Below are 17,128 nucleotides of genomic sequence, written 5' to 3' on the forward strand. Positions count from 1 at the left end.
TGATTCTGATTCTACAGTGGAGAAAGAAAGGTGGAATAAACCCAATCTTTGTGCTTTGGGGAGAAACGTTGATAGGCCAGTGGGATGAGGTGTCCAATCAGTATTTGTTGCCATCTAGAGGTGATAATGAAATAAAGTTCCTGAGAGGATGACAGAAGCCCCATGCATTCCCTCTGAGTGCTTAACTGTTTGTGTTAGTACACATGGAGCCTCAAAATCTTTCTTTTCTGCATCTTTTCTTGGATCTTAATCAGAAACATAAACATGGCATCTGAACATTTGATGTTGTGATTTCTTCTGCAAAGGGTTCTCTTCATCCATCTCTTTATTGAACCATTGAATAAACTTCTACTGCCTCTTTAAATATCACTTCCATGAAAAGGAAAACAATTATTTTGCAGCCAATCATAAAGTCCTGAGAACAGCTTCATTTCAGAGTCACAGCGCTCTCTCCTTCCTCTCTGCAGGATGCTCCTCTTCCTCTCCGTCACCGCCATCCTCTCTGCGGGCTGTGCCATGGAGATGAACCAGACCTTCAAGCTGCTGCCAGACAGCTTGGAGCCATGCTCAGCCTGCGACTTCCGGGAGCACAGCAAGCAGCTTAGGCTCCACGGCATCAGGTCCCAGATCCTCAGCATCCTGCGGCTGGAGCAAGCGCCCAACATCAGCCGGGACATGATCCGCCAGCTCATCCCCAAAGCACCTCCTCTGACGCAGCTGCTGGACCAGTACGACCCACGGGTGGAGGACAAGGACCACGCCACGACCGAGACAATTATCACCATGGCAACAAAGCGTAGGGGCAATTTATTCCTATGCTTTTAGCTGGGGATCTTTCTAGAAACTTTGTATGTAAAACAAATTCATTCTGTGAGTAAATCTTGAGCATAAAGGTGCTTTTAGAGAAACTGGGGTAAAAACTAAGAGCACATGGTTAACTTTTCATATATATTTATAAATTTCTTTTATTAATTTTTTCCAGCAAGTCCCATCTACCAAGATGAGCTGTCCTCCTGCTGCCTGTTCCGCCTCAGTCCGAAAATCCAGCCCAAGAACATCCTGAGTGCCCAGCTATGGGTTCACTTGCGTCCGTCCAACACCGTCAGCACCGTCTTCTTGCAGGTGTCCCGCCTCAGAATGGCCAGGGAGAGAAACAACACCCGAGTCCGGATCCGCTCCCTGAAAATCAACACCGAAGCCGGAGCCAGCTCCTGGCAGAGCATCGACATCAAATCCCTGCTGCAGGCCTGGCTGCGGCAGCCTGAAACCAGCTATGGACTGGAGATCAATGCTTTTAACTCGAACGGAGAAGATCTGGCGGTCACATCTGCAGAGCCTGGAGAGGAGGGATTGGTGAGGAAACCTATGCTGGTTTCATTTGTAGAAATGTTTCAACCAAACTGGCAGGATGTTTTCTGGGAGTCCAAAAGGTCCTGTTAATACTGAGAAAACAATCTGCTGGTATTTACCTCTCCTGAGATGAATCACTGGTGTTCCACATGGAGAAAGGGGGGTTCTGTGAGAATCTGCAGAATTCATATCCTCACCTTTAACACCATTAAGGATATTTAACAAACGTGTTTGTGTTGCTCCCGCCTCTTGCCCAATCACCGTTAGACATACGCACCAGTGACCCTTATAGGGTCCTTGATGCTTCCTATCAAGAACAGATGGGAAGCAAAATCCTTGACATCTATTAGTTGAGGAATGGTTAAAAAGCTATTTCTTATGCTTTGGGATTTCAGAGAACCACAAGGAGAACCATTATCCACAACTGGAGAAACATTCCCAAGATAGGCCAGGCTACCAAAATTACTCTAGGAGCACGTCAACAATTCAACCAGGAGGTCACAGAAGAAAGCTTGAACATCTAAAGCTCTGAAGCGTTCACTGCCTTAGTTGAGGTCACAGGTCATGGTTCAATAACGGTTGCGTCTCACATTTACCAAAAAACATTGCAATGATTTCCAAGAGAAATCATGGGACTTGTTTGCTGCTTGAGGATTCAGACCACTTGCTGTCATTAATGGAAACATGAATTCTGCTCTTTACCAGAAATTCCTGAAGGATAATTTTCAGCCATCAGTTTGTGACGTTTGACTAAAGCGTTTAGTTATGCAGGAGGACAATAATTCAAAGCACATCAGCAACTCCACGTCTTAATGGCTGGATAAGAAATACCCAAATGAAGCTTTAAGACTGGCCTAGTCAAGGATCAGACTTAAATCCATTTGCGCTGCTATTTTATGAAATTAAACAGGTCATTCATGCTGGAAAATCGACCAATGTGGTTGACTTAACAAACTTCTGCAAAGATGAGTGGGCCACAACTCCTCCACAGTGACGGAAAAGACTCATCGCCAGTTACAGCATATGGCTGATGCCAGCTGTTGCTACCAAGGGTGGAACTACCAGTTATTAGGGTCAGGAGGCAACTACTTTTTCACAAAGAGTCAGGTTGGTTTGGATAGCTTTTATTCTATAAATGAAGGAAATTTGGTTTTACTCAGGTATTTGATATTAAAATTAGTTTGATGATTAAACTATTTAAGTGGGACAAAAAGCAAGGCACTGTATGCCACACAGGCTGTGTAGCAGACATGGAACACTACATTAGTCTTCTACATCAACTTATCATCATGTTTGAGGTATTGAACATATTACAATTCCCCTGGGTCAGCCTAAAACTCTGTAATATTTAATATTATCCTTCCGATGACTGACCTCCAGTTTTATGATCTCAGTAAAGTTATTACAAACCTCCAAGACCTTCGTTTTGCACCCAGTAATTACTTTTCAATCTTCATTTTGTTTCATTCCAGCAACCGTTCATCGAAGTAAAGACCCTCGACAGCTCCAAGAGATCCCGCCGAGACTCCGGACTCAACTGTGATGAGGAGTCTTCAGAAACCCACTGCTGCCGCTATCCACTGACCGTCGACTTCGAGGAGTTTGGCTGGGACTGGATCATTGCCCCCAAACGGTACAGAGCCAACTACTGCTCAGGGGAGTGCGAGTTCCTTGACCTGCAGCAGTATCCGCACGCACATCTGGTGAACAAGGCCAACCCACGAATCACAGTCGGACCCTGCTGCACGCCCACCAAGATGTCGCCCATAAACATGCTTTACTTCAACCACAAAGAGCAGATCATCTACGAGAAGATCTGGTCCATGGTGGCTGACACTTGTGGCTGCTCGTAAGGGTACCAGGTTGCCTGCAGGAAGGTTGTAGGAGACTAATTTACTGCGAAAATCAAAAAACGCTTAAAAAGAACACAATTTAAAGAGATTGTCTGTAGATTAAAGAACCTAATTCATTTTTGAATGAATGGCTTTCACCTCGAAGACTGCCAGAAACCATTTTCCCTAACGCAACACAGTAGCTTCAGTAAAAAAAGCTTTAAAGTAGATAAAATATTCGAGTGGAAAGAAATTTTTTTAACCACTGCAAGCTGCATTAAAGCTAATATTCTAACCAGTATGAGAGGATATTATGAAAAGCCAAACTGAATGTTGTAAAAGCACCAATGATTGTTGAATAGACGTTTGAGAACAATGTAAATTCTCACTGACATGTTGTGAATGTACCAGCCCTAGTCACTTTATAAGCTCTAGTACTGGCTGGAACCACTTGGGTCCGGTTGAAGCAGTCTGTTAACCAACATGGATTCATTGCCTTGTTCCACCTCTGAAGCTGGAACACAGATCTGGGAACCCAGCTTTAACTGGGTTCCAGTTGCTGGGTAGAAGACCTGCAGGAATCACCAACTATTGTCCTCAGTGACCTGATGCTAACTTCAATTAGTACTATGACTCAATAACAATATATTTATCATGAATTCCCACTTTAGGATGATCCTGCTGATTTTACTGATTTAAAACTTGGAAAATCCTACTTCTGATTTCTAATTGAATGCACCACATGATCCAGTTAGAAGTGAGAAAACCAATAAGCTTGATTACTGTTGAGCTCAGTGACAGGCCTACCTATTATTGGCAATAGGAACTGATAAGGCTGCATTTAATAAACACCTAGAAGGTCCTGAGCAGCTGAATAAGGAACCAAGTTCCTGTTTAAAGATAAAATAAGTGTTTTTTTGTTCATTTCTGATTAATGAACACTTCCTGCCTTGAGGAGTGTGTGTTTTTAGATATGTTAGGGATATTTACCACAAATGCAAGTTTATTTTCAAGCTACATGATTTCAGATGTTGAGTTTTCAGTGAGTGGAAATCTCTGTATGAAACCAGGCTTTCAGCAGAAAAAGCTGGTAGATGCATTGCCTCCTGCTGCTGACTGTCCTGATTTGAGCCTTGACCAGAACAAATCACACAGGGCGTCCTTCTTATTTTGAAAAACATGAACCGAATGACACGTCACCTTTGTCTGTTTGCAAATTTCTCGCTGTGATTGGTTGGAAGATCATCACAGCTAAAACAAGGCAGAGAAACTATTAATCTATTAATCAGTTTTCTGGAGAGAGATTATCAAATGTTTCTTCTTAAGGGCTGTCCGGATGCAAATACCGTTCTTATTATATATACACACAAAACTGTAGTTGATGCTTTGATTACAAATTGCCCTGAAAAGTAATTTTTTCATATATTTTTGAAACATTGTTTAACTATTTGGCCAAAAAGAACCGTAAATACTACGTCCAGACTTGAGATGTAAGGACAAGGTCCTTTAACTGCAATATCACTGGCACCCACTAGGGGGTTGTTTTCACTCAACTCAGCAGAAATTCAATGATGAAGCTTCTTCATAACCTCTGAGGTGCCCGCGGGTTCTCAGTGGGGTTCAGATCTGATCACAGGTCCATAATTTCAAAGCTCTGATGTTTGAGTTATTTTATTATCATTTTAGCCCTTTGACATGGTGTTTCCGTCACCCACACATCACCAACTGTTCCTGGTTTGTTGAAACAGTTTTATCAGGAAAAAAAATTTGATCCCATTTTCTAATCATGGTTGTTTTGCTGGGGAGACCTGGGAGGAAGCCCAATTATTTGGATTGGATCAGGATAGTTTACTCAAGGTCCACACATTGAAGGTCTCACCTTTCTTCTCCAGATGTTCCAAACAATCAGGAGGTTTACTGTGAGAGTCGCTGCATTCTTGATGGTTTTCTTGGACAGAAGTGGCTTCTTTCCGAACGTTTTCACCTTAGTATGCATGCAGATGCACTCCTACCCACCTGCTGCCAATTTTGAGCTCTGCAACGGTGGCAACTTGAATTTATAGTATATTACTGGACTGGGCAGAAACTCTGATCCTGAAGGTCTTGATGAACCAGAAACCTGCTCTTTCAGCTGCAATGCTCTTAGCAGTAGCTTTCAGCATGTGATGCAAATCTGTGAGGGACACTAAATGGACTCAGCTGGATTTTAGCTCACAGCTGCATGTGACTGTGCTGACATGAAGTTAGCTGATCAGTTTGTGCAAAATGTATGTTTTATTGTTGCGTTTCAAGCTTAAAAAAAGCATCTGTGCAGAGATAAAATGCATCTTATTGCTCTGCACAACGAACTGACCTGGCTGTGTCTCTGCCAATAACTGTGGAGCATCATCTAGTGGTTGATCAGAAGAACTGCAGCAGATTGTACTCCAGCTTGAAGATGAAGGGTTGTTTTTGCTATGAAAAGGGTTAGTTGTATTTGAGAAACAAGTCGATCTCTTGAGCGGGTCTGAAACATTTAATCTTCATTGTTAGTACCATATTATCCCAGGGAGCTAAAGATGAATCAGTGTCGGTGCAGAAACTGGGATCCCAGAGGGAGGCTTCATTACTGCTTAATGCCAAGAGCAGATGTCCTGACTGTTGTTGTCTTCGTGGGGGTTTCTGACCCGAAAGGTTCTGCTGAAACAAAGCTGCTCAGATTTACGTCACTGATCTAACTTTAAATAAGTTCTGGTTAAATCTTTTAAAACCAGATTCTGTCCATTTATAAAGTTCAAAAACTGCACTTAAATGCTTTGATTTTAGGATTTTGTGATTAAATCATGCGGACTTAAGTGAGTGGACATGAATGGATATGTGTCATGAGTTGTACATTTCTCTGAGGGAAGTATTGTTCTTAAATCTGCACTATATGTTCAACAGAATGCTTTGTTTCTGATGTCCCCATCAAACGTTGCATTTAAAATCAGTTTCTGAAGAAAAATGGATTGTTAAATAATAAACTAGCACTTCTCAATCATGTTGATTCTCATTCTCTGTCCTTGTATGTCTCATTTGTTTGTATCTTGTGTCTTTTTTGTGTCATGAATTACTTGGTTTAAGATGTAAATGACTAACATAAAGAAGGATGATTTAAAAACAGCTGAACTTAAATTTTCCATGTCTTTTTTGTTTATGAACAGTAATAAATGAGCAGTTAAAGCCCATATTCCTCTAAAATGTATATGTTCCAATGTATTTTAATAAAAGCAATACCACTCATATGTATTTTCGAACTTAAAGTAAAGATCTTTGGTTATTTTGTAAAGTGTGCATTGCTCATGTTTCTGAGTAAAAGTAGATCAACACAAAGTGTATTGTGAAGTGAAAAGAGCATGCAGCATATTTCCTAAATAAAAATTTGATAAGTTGTTTTCAGCCCCTCTGGGTCTTAGCCTTAGTGTTAGTACTTTGTAGAATCAAGTATCTTCCTACCAGCTTTGTTCACATAAAGCATAAAATTCTTACTCATTCTTTGTTAAACAGCTCATGCTCTGTCAGAATGCACTAAAATGAATATTGTAAAAAGATTATAATGTCCACATCTTGCTACTGCTTCTCAGATTTAGGTCTGGACTTTGACTAGGCCATTCTATCACATTATTATGCTGTTAGGACCACAGCCATGGGTACAAAATGAAAGGCCAGTCCAAACTTTTCTGGAACTTTCAAAATAAATCGCATTTACCTACTTCCAGCACAGCCAGGAAAAGGGGTAACAGCGGACTTCCTGTGACGTCACTGTCCGAGTAAAAACCCCGCTTTTGCAGAGATCCTGTCTCTCCAACGCGGGTCCCCAGCGGAACTGGACGGAGTGACAGAGCGCGCTAATGTCTCTTTGCTGGCAAACAGACATAACTCTTCAAACGAGATCCAAGAGTGCCATATGATCCCGCGATCATCTGCACTAAGTTAAGTACGAATTTTGTTTGCCAATCTGACCCACATGCTGAAAACACTCAGAGAGAAAATGAAGTTTAACGTGTTTATTTGTTCACAGGTCCGATAGAGGTGGGATCTGGGACTGGAACCTCTCGGCTGCATGGAAGTGTAACAGGTAAGTAGAGGATGATGACAATGGGGATTTTGCGGCGTGAGCTATCTCACAGTTTGTTGCAGGTGCTGGTTCGCCGGAGGGGAGTTATTCCGGGTCTGGTAAGTTTGGTAAGCCTGGTAACTTTGATAACTAATCCTTTCCACAGATCAGAACTTTGATTCATTGTTTCCTTATTGATTTGGTCCAGTGGTGCTGCTCGCTGGAGGGTGGACAGGTTTCGCTCGGAGAATCTGAGGTTATGGAGTCCAACGGCTGCCACCAAAGCCTGACTGGAAATCTTGGCAATGGAGGTGAGGTCAGGTAGGTTCTTCAAGGAGCTTGAACTGGGTCCAAAATTCGTACTCGTACTCGTCGTCTTCCGCTTTATCCGGGACCAGGTCGCGGGGGCAGCAGACTCAACAGAGACGCCCAGACGTCCCTCTCTCCAGACACCTCCTCCAGTTCCTCCAGGGGGAGCCCAAGGCATTCCCAGGCCAGCCGAGAGACATAGTCCCTCCAGCGTGTCCTGGGCCGTCCCCTGGGCCTCCTCCCGGTGGGACGTGCCTGGAACACCTCCCGAGGAAGGCGTCCAGGAGGCATGCATCCGGTATAGATGCCCGAGCCACCTCAACTGGCTCCTCTCGATGTGGAGGAGCAGCGGCTCTACTCCGAGCCCCTCCCGGATGTCCGAGCTCCTCACCCTATCTCTAAGGGAGTGCCCGGCCACCCTACGGAGGAAGCTCATTTCAGCCGCTTGTATCCGGGATCTTGTTCTTTCGGTCATGACCCAAAGTTCATGGCCATAGGTGAGGGTAGGAACGTAGACCGACCAGTAAATTGAGAGCTTTGCTTTTCGGCTCAGATCTCTCTTCACCACAGCGGACCAGCACAGCCCCCCATTACTGCAGCAGCCGCACCGATCCGTCTGTCGATCTCCCGCTCCATTCTTCCCTCACTCGTGAACAAGACCCCGAGATACTTAAACTCCTCCACTTGAGGCAGGAACTCCCCTCCAACCTGAAGAGGACAAGCCACCCTTTTCCGGTCGAGTACCATGGCCTCGGACTTGGAGGAGCTGATCCTCATCCCAGCCACTTCACACTCGGCTGCGAACCGCCACAGCGCATGCTGTAGGTCTTGGCTAGAGGGGGCCAGCAGGACCACGTCATCTGCAAAAAGAAGAGACGAAATCCACTGGTCCCCAAACCACCCCCTCCGGCCCTTGGCTGCGTCTAGAAATCCTGTCCATAAAAGTTATGAACAGGACCGGTGACAAAGGGCAGCCCTGCCGGAGTCCAACATGCACTGGGAACAGGTCCGACTTAGTACCGGCAATGTGGACCAAACTCCTGCTCCGCTCGTACAGGGACCGGATGGCCCCTAAAGGGCCCCCGATTCCATACTCCTGGAGCACCCCCCACAGGGCATCACGAGGGACACAGTCGAATGCCTTCTCCAGGTCCACAAAACACATGTGAACCGGTTGGGCAAACTCCCATGAACCCTCGAGCACCCTGTAGAGGGTATAGAGCTGGTCCAGTGTTCCACGGCCGGGACGAAAACCACACTGCTCCTCCTGAAGCCAAGGTTCGACTATCGGTCGGACTCTCCTCTCCGATACCCTGGCGTAGGCCTTACCAGGGAGGCTGAGGAGTGTGATCCCCCTGTAGTTGGAACACACCCTCCGGTCCCCCTTCTTATGAAGGGGGACCACCACCCCAGTCTGCCAGTCCAGAGGCACTGTCCCCGACCGCCACGCAATGTTGAAGAGACGTGTCAACCATGACAGCCCTACAACATCCAGAGACTTGAGGTACTCAGGGCGGATCTCATCCACCCCCGAAGCCTTGCCACCGCGGAGCTTTTTAACCACCTCGGTGACTTCAGCCTGGGTGATGAAAGAGTTCAACCCCGAGTCCCCAGCCTCTGTTTCCACCACGGATTGCGTGATGACAGGATTGAGGAGATCCTCGTAGTACTCCTTCCACCGCCCGATAATGTACTCAGTCGAGGTCAGCAGTCTCCCGCCCCCACTATAAACAGTGTTGGCGAAGCACTGCTTCCCCCTCCTGAGGCGACGGACGGTTAGCCAGAATCGCTTCGAGGCCAACCGGTAGTCCTTCTCCATGGCCTCACCGAACTCCTCCCAGGTCCGAGTTTTTGCCTCTGCCACAGCCCGGGCTGCAGCACGCTTGGCCTCACGGTACCCGTCAGCCGCCTCAGGAGTCCCACAAGCCAACCACAGCCGATAGGACTCCTTCTTCAGCTTAACAGCATCCCTTACTGCCGGTGTCCACCACCGGGTTGATTGCCGCCGCGACAGGCACCGCAGACCTTACGGCCACAGCTACGGGCAGCAGCATCGACAATAGATGCGGAGAACATGGTCCATTCGAACTCTATGTCTCCAACATTCCCCGGGATCTGGTCGAAGCTCTCCCGGAGGTGGGAGTTGAATATATCCCTGGCCGAGGGCTCTGCCAGGCGTTCCCAGCAGACCCTCACTATGCGCTTGGGCCTGCCAAGTCTGTCCGACTTTCTCCTCCTCCAGCGGATCCAACTCACCACCAGGTGATCAGTGGACAGCTCAGCCCCTCTCTTCACCCGAGTGTCCAAAACATGCGGCCGAAGGTTTGATGATACGACAACAAAGTCGATCATCGACCTCTTGCCTAGGGTGTCCTGATGCCAAGTCCACTGATGGACACCCTTATGTTTGAACATGGTGTTCGTTATGGACAATCCGTGACTAGCACAGAAGTCCAATAACAAAACACCACTCGGATTCAGATCGGGGAGGCCATTCCTCCCGACCACGCCTCTCCAGGTGTCACTGTTGTTCCCCACGTGGGCATTGAAGTCCCCCAGCAGAATAATGGAGTCCCCAGGAGGGGCACTATCCAGCACCCCCGACAGGGACGCCAAGAAGACCGGGTACTCTGCACTGCCACTCGGCCCGTAGGCTGAAATGATAGTCAGAGACCTCTCCCCAACCCGAAGGCGCAGGGATACGACCCTCTCATCCACTGGGGTAAACCCCAACACGAGACAGCTGAGCTGGGGGGCAACAAGCAAACTCACACCAGCCCGCCGCCTCTCCCCGTGGGCCACTCCAGAGTAGAACAGAGTCCAACCCCTCTCAAGGAGATGGGTTCCAGAGCCCACGCTGTGCGTGGAGGCAAGCCCGACTATTTCTAGTCGATATCTCTCGACCTCCCGCACAAGCTCAGGCTCCTTCCCCACCAGCGAGGTGACATTCCACGTCCCTAGAGCCAGCCTAAGCATCCGGGGATCGGGCCTCTGAGGTCTCCACCTTCGTCCGCCACCCTATCCTCTTTGCACCGGTCCCTCACGGTTCCCCCTGCAGGTGGTGGGCCCACTGGGGGATGGCCTCGCGTCTCTCGTTCGGGCTTGGCCAGGCCGGGTCCTGCGAGGAGCAACCCGGCCACCAGGCGCTCTCCGACGAGTCCCGACCCCAGGCCTGGCTCCAGGGTGGGACCCCGGCTCCGCCGTACCGGGCGACGTCACGTGCCTCGATATTTTATTCTTCATGAGGGATTCTTGAACCACTCTTTGTCTGACCCATCACCTAGAGCCTGTTTGCCATGGGAGACCCTACCAGGGGCATTTAGGCCCCAGACAACATAACCTCTAGGATCATTTGAGCACTCAAACCCCTCCACCACGTTAAGGTGGTGGTTCAAGGAGGGGGGGGGTCCAAAATTGAACCTGGAAAATAAACGAGGACAAGACTGATAAGTCAAAGTTTAGAATAAACATGGCTATCATAAACTTGGCCAGTTGAATGTACCACAGAGGCAAAACCCTCAGGCGTCGAAGTGCTGGCAGCAAGCTCCTTATAAACCTCCCAGCTTGATCAAGGAGATGGAGAACACCTGTCCAACCCAACAGCACACAAGCGACACCTAAAGGCGAAGCAAAGTAAATAGCAGGCACAAAAATACAAACTGGAACTCCCAGAGCCCGACAGAATTGCTGTTTGTGTATCCGGTTTTCATTCATGAACGGGGGTTATTAAGGTACAAGCGTGGCTTGACTTTTCTCTCTGAGGTCTACAGAAGAAACTGTGTTCCAGAGAGTTCCCAGCAGAGACCTTGTCTCTACAACGCTGAGTAGAGCAGTTTTCCCGGTCTGAAGGAAGGACAATGGGACCGCATCACCGTGGTTACAGCAGTAACATGCAGTTCGGCCGGCCGACAGAATGAGCCGCTAACCTATGGAGGTTAACTGCAAACTAACCCTTTGTTCACTGTGGATGCCTTCTCCAACTTTGTCGCCCAGACAACTTTTCCTCAGCACAGTTCACATAAGAGGTTAGGTTTGGGCAGAGAGAAATAATTTAGAATAAATAATCTAAACATTTTTCGTTTATGACGTTTGGTTTAGTTTGTGTTGAAACTCAGACATCTCAGTGCTAGCAGATTATCTGCTCACCACATGTGCTCAGTTTGTGTGTTCTGTGTTTGTGTTTTTTTTTTTAAGTTAAGACAAACTTTATTTAACGGGTGATTTTAAACACAGAAAATCGGCCATAACGTGCCATCCACGCTTATGCATTTTAACCCTTTTATTAATGGTATTTTAAAGGTATGTGTTTGATTCTGATGATAAGCTATAAACTTCTTTTGTTAGCTTCAACCGCTAACAGCTACGAACACGTGCTTGCCTACTAAAGATCATTCACCCAAAAAGGTTGTTAGTTTTCAATCCAGTAGGATAATATTTCCCTAAATAGTGTTTTACTAAACTTGATAATTAAGTAACACAATTAAGCCAATTTCTCAAAAGATTTGGTTCTTATTCAAAATAATATTTCTTAAAATATTATTTTAAAGAATAAAGGCAGCTAATTAAACACTGTTGAGAATTGGTCATTCAGAAGGTTGGTTTTATTCAGCAAATCATTCTTTAAATAATATTTCATTAAAATAATATTTTATCTGATCTTGCATTGTGAATGGTTGTCTAAAGGTATGCTGATTATTGCCTAAGTTGGTTCCAAGACTAACTTAACTGCATTTACAGATTCTTTGAGATAATCCTTGGTTCTCAAACATAAACATTGCATGGTAATGTTGCATCACTCTTTGGGTCATGGTTTTCAATCATCTTTAATCAACTTGTTTATATTGTACATAGCCCATTAGTCTTCCCTATTCTTTAATTTTGCTAGGTAGTTTAGTTGGATTGTTTTAGCATAGTAAAGAGTTTGTTGATTGAAATATGTTTGACTTTGAGTTGACTTATTTTTGTTAATAAATTCTTGTATTTTAAGAAATTGTGTGAATTCATTCCGTGTGTGCAGAGTTTTGTTGTTCAACAATGTCAGAGCTTGGCCCACACCTTTCCATTTTGTCCTAATGCCACCGCCTTATTAGGCTGGTATTCACAGGACAACCATTAACAGACTGAAATATTATTTAATAAAATATGAAATATTATATTAAATAATATATTCATCTTCATAATTACAACAATGCTTTGATCTTAAGCTAAATACCCACACCAGTTTCAAGTCTTCTGCAGAATCTGACAGGTTTTCTTCCAGGAATTTTCTTGGATTTAGCTCCATTCATCATCCAACTCTGACCAGATTCTCTGTCCCTGCTGCAGGTAAGCTTCCCAACAGCATGATGCATGTATCTGTGATCTCGTTCTTTCGGTCTTGACCCAAAGCTCATGACCATAGATGAGGGTAGGAACGTAGATCGAACAGTAAATCGAGAGCTTCGCTTTCTGACTCAGTTCTCTCTTCACCACAGCAGACCAGTACAGCGCCCGCATCACTGCTGATGCAGCACCGATCCGTCTATCATTCTCTCACTCCATTTTGCCCTAATTCATGAACAAGACCCCCAAGATACTTGAACTCCTCCACTTGAGGCAGGACGTCCCCCTCTACCCTTATCCGGCTCAAGACCATGGCCTCGGACCTGGAGGCACTGATTCTCCTCCCTGCTGCTTCACACTCGGCTGCAAACTGCTCCAGTGAGAGCTGTAGATCACGAGCTGATGAAGCCAATAGGACCACGTCATTCGCAAAAAGCAGACACAATCCTACGGCCACCAAAACGGATCCCCTCAACACATTGGCTGCGCCTAGAAATTCTCTCCATAAAAGTTATGAACAGAATCAGTGACAAAGGGCAACCTTGGCGAAGTCCAACCATTACCGGAAACGAGTCAAACTTACTGCCGGCAATGCGGACCAAGCTCTGACACCGGTCACACAGGGCCCTAACAACCCGTATCAAAGGACCTGATACCCTATACTCCCGGAGTATCCCCCACAGGAAATCACGAGGGACACAGTCGAACGCCTTCTCTCAGTCCACAAAGCACATGTAGACTGGTTGGGCGAACTCCCATGCACCCTCCAGGACCCTGCTGAAGGTATAGAGCTGGTCCAGTGTTTTATGGCCAGGACGAAGAACACACTGCTCTTCCTGAATCCGAGGTTCGACTATCCGACGGAACCTCCTCTCCAGAACCCCAAGATAGACCTTACCAGGGAAGCTTAAGAGTGTGACTCCCCTATAGTTGGAGCACACTCTACAGTCCCCCTTTTTGAATAGGGGGACCACCACCCCAGTCTGCCAATCTAGAGGAACTGCCCCCAATGTCCATGCAATGCTGCAGAGTCACATTAGCCAACACAACACTACAACATCCAGAGCCTTAAGGAACTCTGGGCGAATCTCATCCACCCCCAGGGCCCTACCACCAAGGAGCTTTTTAATCACCTCGATGACTTCAGCACCAGAGACTGGAGATCCCACCCCAAGATCCCCAGGCTCCGCTTCCTCAGTGGAAGACATGCCAGTGGGATTGAGGAGGTCTTCAAAGTACTCTGCCCACCGACCCACAACATCCCGAGTTGAGGTCAACAGCACACCCTCACCACTGTAAGCAGTGTTGGTGGTGTACCTCTTCCCCCCCCCTCGAGACGCCGGATAGTGGACCAGAATCTCTTTGAAGCCGTTCGGAAGTCCTTCTCCATGGCCTCTCCAAACTCCTCCCACGCCTGGGTTTTTGCCTCAGTAACCACCCGAGCCACATGCCACTTGGACTGCCGGCACCCATCAGCTGCTTCTGGAGTCCCACAGGCCAAAAAGACCCGATAGGGCTCCTTCTTCAGCCTTACGGCATCCCTCACGAACACAGAAGTCCAACAACAAAACATTGCTCGAGTTTAGAACGGGAGGGCCATTCCTCCCTACCAAATCCCTCCAGGTGTCACTGTCATTGCTTAAGTGAGCATTGAAGTCTCCCAGCAGAACAAGCTAGTCCCCCAGAGGGGCGCTCTCCAACACCCCTCCAAGGACTCAAAAAAGGGTGGGTAGTCTGAACTGTTGCCCAGTGCATAAGCACAAACAACAGTCAGAACCCATCCCCCGACCCATAGGCGGAGGGAGGCTACCCTCTCATTCACCGGGGTGAACCCCAACGAACAGGCGCCGAGATGGCGCCTCTCACCAGGGGCAACTCAAGAGTGGAAGAGTGTGTGTTGAGGTGAGCCCGACTATTTCTAGCCAGGACCTCTCTACCTCACACACCAACCCAGGCTCTTTCCCAACCAGAGAGGTGACATTCCACTTCCAAAGAGCCAGCTTCTGTAGCCGAGGATTAGACCGCCAAGGTCTCTGCCTTCGGCCACCACCCATAACACATTGCACCCGACCCCTTTGACCCCTCCCATGAGTGGTGAGTCCATCGGAAGGGGGATCCACGTTTCCTCTTCGAGCTGTGCCTGGCCGGGTTCCATGGGGGAAAGCCCGGCCACCAGGCACTCACCAGCGTGCCTCATCTCCAGGCCTGGCTCCAGAGTGGGGCCCCGGTGACCCACGTCCGGGCGTGGGAACACTGTGTCTATCTTCGGTAATCATCATAAGAGGTCTGTGGGCTGCGCTTTGTCTGATCCCTCACCTAGGACCTGTTTGCCTTGGGTGACCCTACCAGGGGTATAAAGCCCCTGACAACAAAGCTCTCAGAATCATTGTGACAGTCAAACCCCTCCACCACGTTAAGGGGAACCTTATGTCATTTGAAAGTAAAGTATCATTATCTATTAAAAGGTCACTGATTAAAGCATCAAAGTTAAAAAATATATATATTTTACAAGTTATTTTACACAGTTTTTAGTGTAGATGGCAGATGTGTATTTTACGTTTTAAATTCTGTAAAAGAAACCAACAAAAATACAGTTAGTACTCATTTATTTAAAATTCGTAATATTTAATTTTGGACAAACCTTCTTATACACTGCTAAAAAAAATAAAGGGAAGGGAACACTCAAATAACACATCCTAGATCTGAATGAATGAAATATTCTCATTAAATACTTTGTTCTGTACAAAGTTGAATGTGCGGACAACAAAATCACACAAAAATCATCAATGGAAATCAAATTTATTAACCCATGGAGGCCTGGATTTGGAGTCACACACTAAATTAAAGTGGAAAAACACACTACAGGCTGATCCAACTTTGATGTAATGTCCTTAAAACAAGTCAAAATGAGGCTCAGTATTGTGTGTGGCCTCCACGTGCCTCTATGACCTCCCTACAACACCTGGGCATGCTCCTGATGAGATGGTGGATGGTCTCCTGAGGGATCTCCTCTCAGACCTGGACTAAAGCATCCGCCAACTCCTGGACAGTCTGCGGTGCAACGTGACGTTGGTGGATGGAGCGAGATGGATGGATGGAGCTCAATCGGATTCAGGTCTGGGAAACGGGCGGGCCAGTCCATAGCTTCAATGTCTTCATCTTGCAGGAACTGCTGACACACTCCAGCCACATGAGGTCTAGCATTATCCTGCATGAGGAGGAGCCCAGGGCCAACCGCACCAGCATATGGTCTCACAAGGGGTCTGAGGATCTCATCTCAGTACCTAATGGCAGTCAGGCTACCTCTGACGAGCACATGGAGGGCCGTGCGCCCTCCAAGGAAATGCCACCCCACACCATTACTGACCCACTGCCAAACCAGTCATGCTGAAGGATGTTGCAGGCAGCAGATCGCTCTCCACGGTGTCCCCAGACTCTGTCATGTCTGTCACATGTGCTCAGTGTGAACCTCCTTTCATCTGCAACCCCATTTGTGGACGTCGAGCCCTCATACCATGCTCATGGAGTCGGTTTCTAACCGTTTGTGCAGACACAGGCATATTTGTGGCCTGCTGGAGGTCATTTTGCAGGGCTCCGGCAGTGCACCTCCTGTTCCTCCTTGCACAAAGGTGGAGGTAGCGGTCCTGCTGGGTTGTTGCCCTCCTACCGCCTCCTCCACGTCTCCTGGTGTACTGGCCGGTCTCCTGGTAGCACCTCCAGGCTCTGGACATTACGCTGACAGACACAGCAAACCTTCTTGCCACAGCTCACATTGATGTGCCATCCTGGATGAGCTGCACTACCTGAGCCACTTGTGTGGGTTGTAGAGTCTGTCTCATGCTACCACGAGTGTGAAAGCACCACCAACATTCAAAAGTGACCAAAACATCAGCCAGAAAGCATAGGTACTGAGAAGTGGTCTGTGGTCCCCACCTGCAGAACCACTCCTTTATTGAGTGTCTTGCTAATCGCCAAAGATTTCCCCCTGTTGTCTATTCCATTTGAACAACAGCTGTGAAATTGATTGTCAATCAGTGTTGCTTCCTAAGTTGTGTTGAGAATTAAAATCATGTACTTTCATGCTATTAGTTCAGTTCGCATGTATAACCATAAAACTGAGACATAACATGTATTGTGAGCCTGAGAGGGAGAAGTCAGAGGTCACAGCAGGCTTCAGGTTGGAGCAAGGGTGAAGCAGAGGTTAGGAGGTTCTCAGCAGCTGCAAGCAGTAAATGCTGGC

The 17,128-nt window shown here is 47.0% G+C and overlaps 2 protein-coding genes across 3 annotated transcripts in view; one reads left to right on the forward strand and one right to left on the reverse strand.

Annotated features, from left to right (window-relative positions):
• The window catches only part of LOC124861937 (glial fibrillary acidic protein-like), a 33,948-nt gene extending 31,061 nt beyond the window's left edge, over nt 1-2,887 (reverse strand). For both annotated transcript variants that reach the window (XM_047355933.1, XM_047355932.1), the window contains exon 1: nt 2,761-2,887. The gene's annotated coding sequence lies outside the window, so the exon portion shown is untranslated. The remainder of the gene's footprint in view (nt 1-2,760) is intronic.
• LOC124861948 (growth/differentiation factor 8-like) lies at nt 215-6,443 on the forward strand. The gene is made up of 3 exons (XM_047355952.1): nt 215-796; nt 983-1,353; nt 2,823-6,443. Exons 1-3 carry the CDS (start codon nt 469-471, stop codon nt 3,201-3,203), a joined length of 1,080 nt encoding a protein of 359 aa, XP_047211908.1. The 5' UTR covers nt 215-468; the 3' UTR covers nt 3,204-6,443.
• The last annotated feature ends 10,685 nt before the right edge of the window (nt 6,444-17,128 follow it).

The sequence above is a fragment of the Girardinichthys multiradiatus genome, chromosome 24 (assembly GCF_021462225.1).
Source record: "Girardinichthys multiradiatus isolate DD_20200921_A chromosome 24, DD_fGirMul_XY1, whole genome shotgun sequence".
In the NCBI taxonomy this organism is placed as follows: domain Eukaryota; kingdom Metazoa; phylum Chordata; class Actinopteri; order Cyprinodontiformes; family Goodeidae; genus Girardinichthys; species Girardinichthys multiradiatus.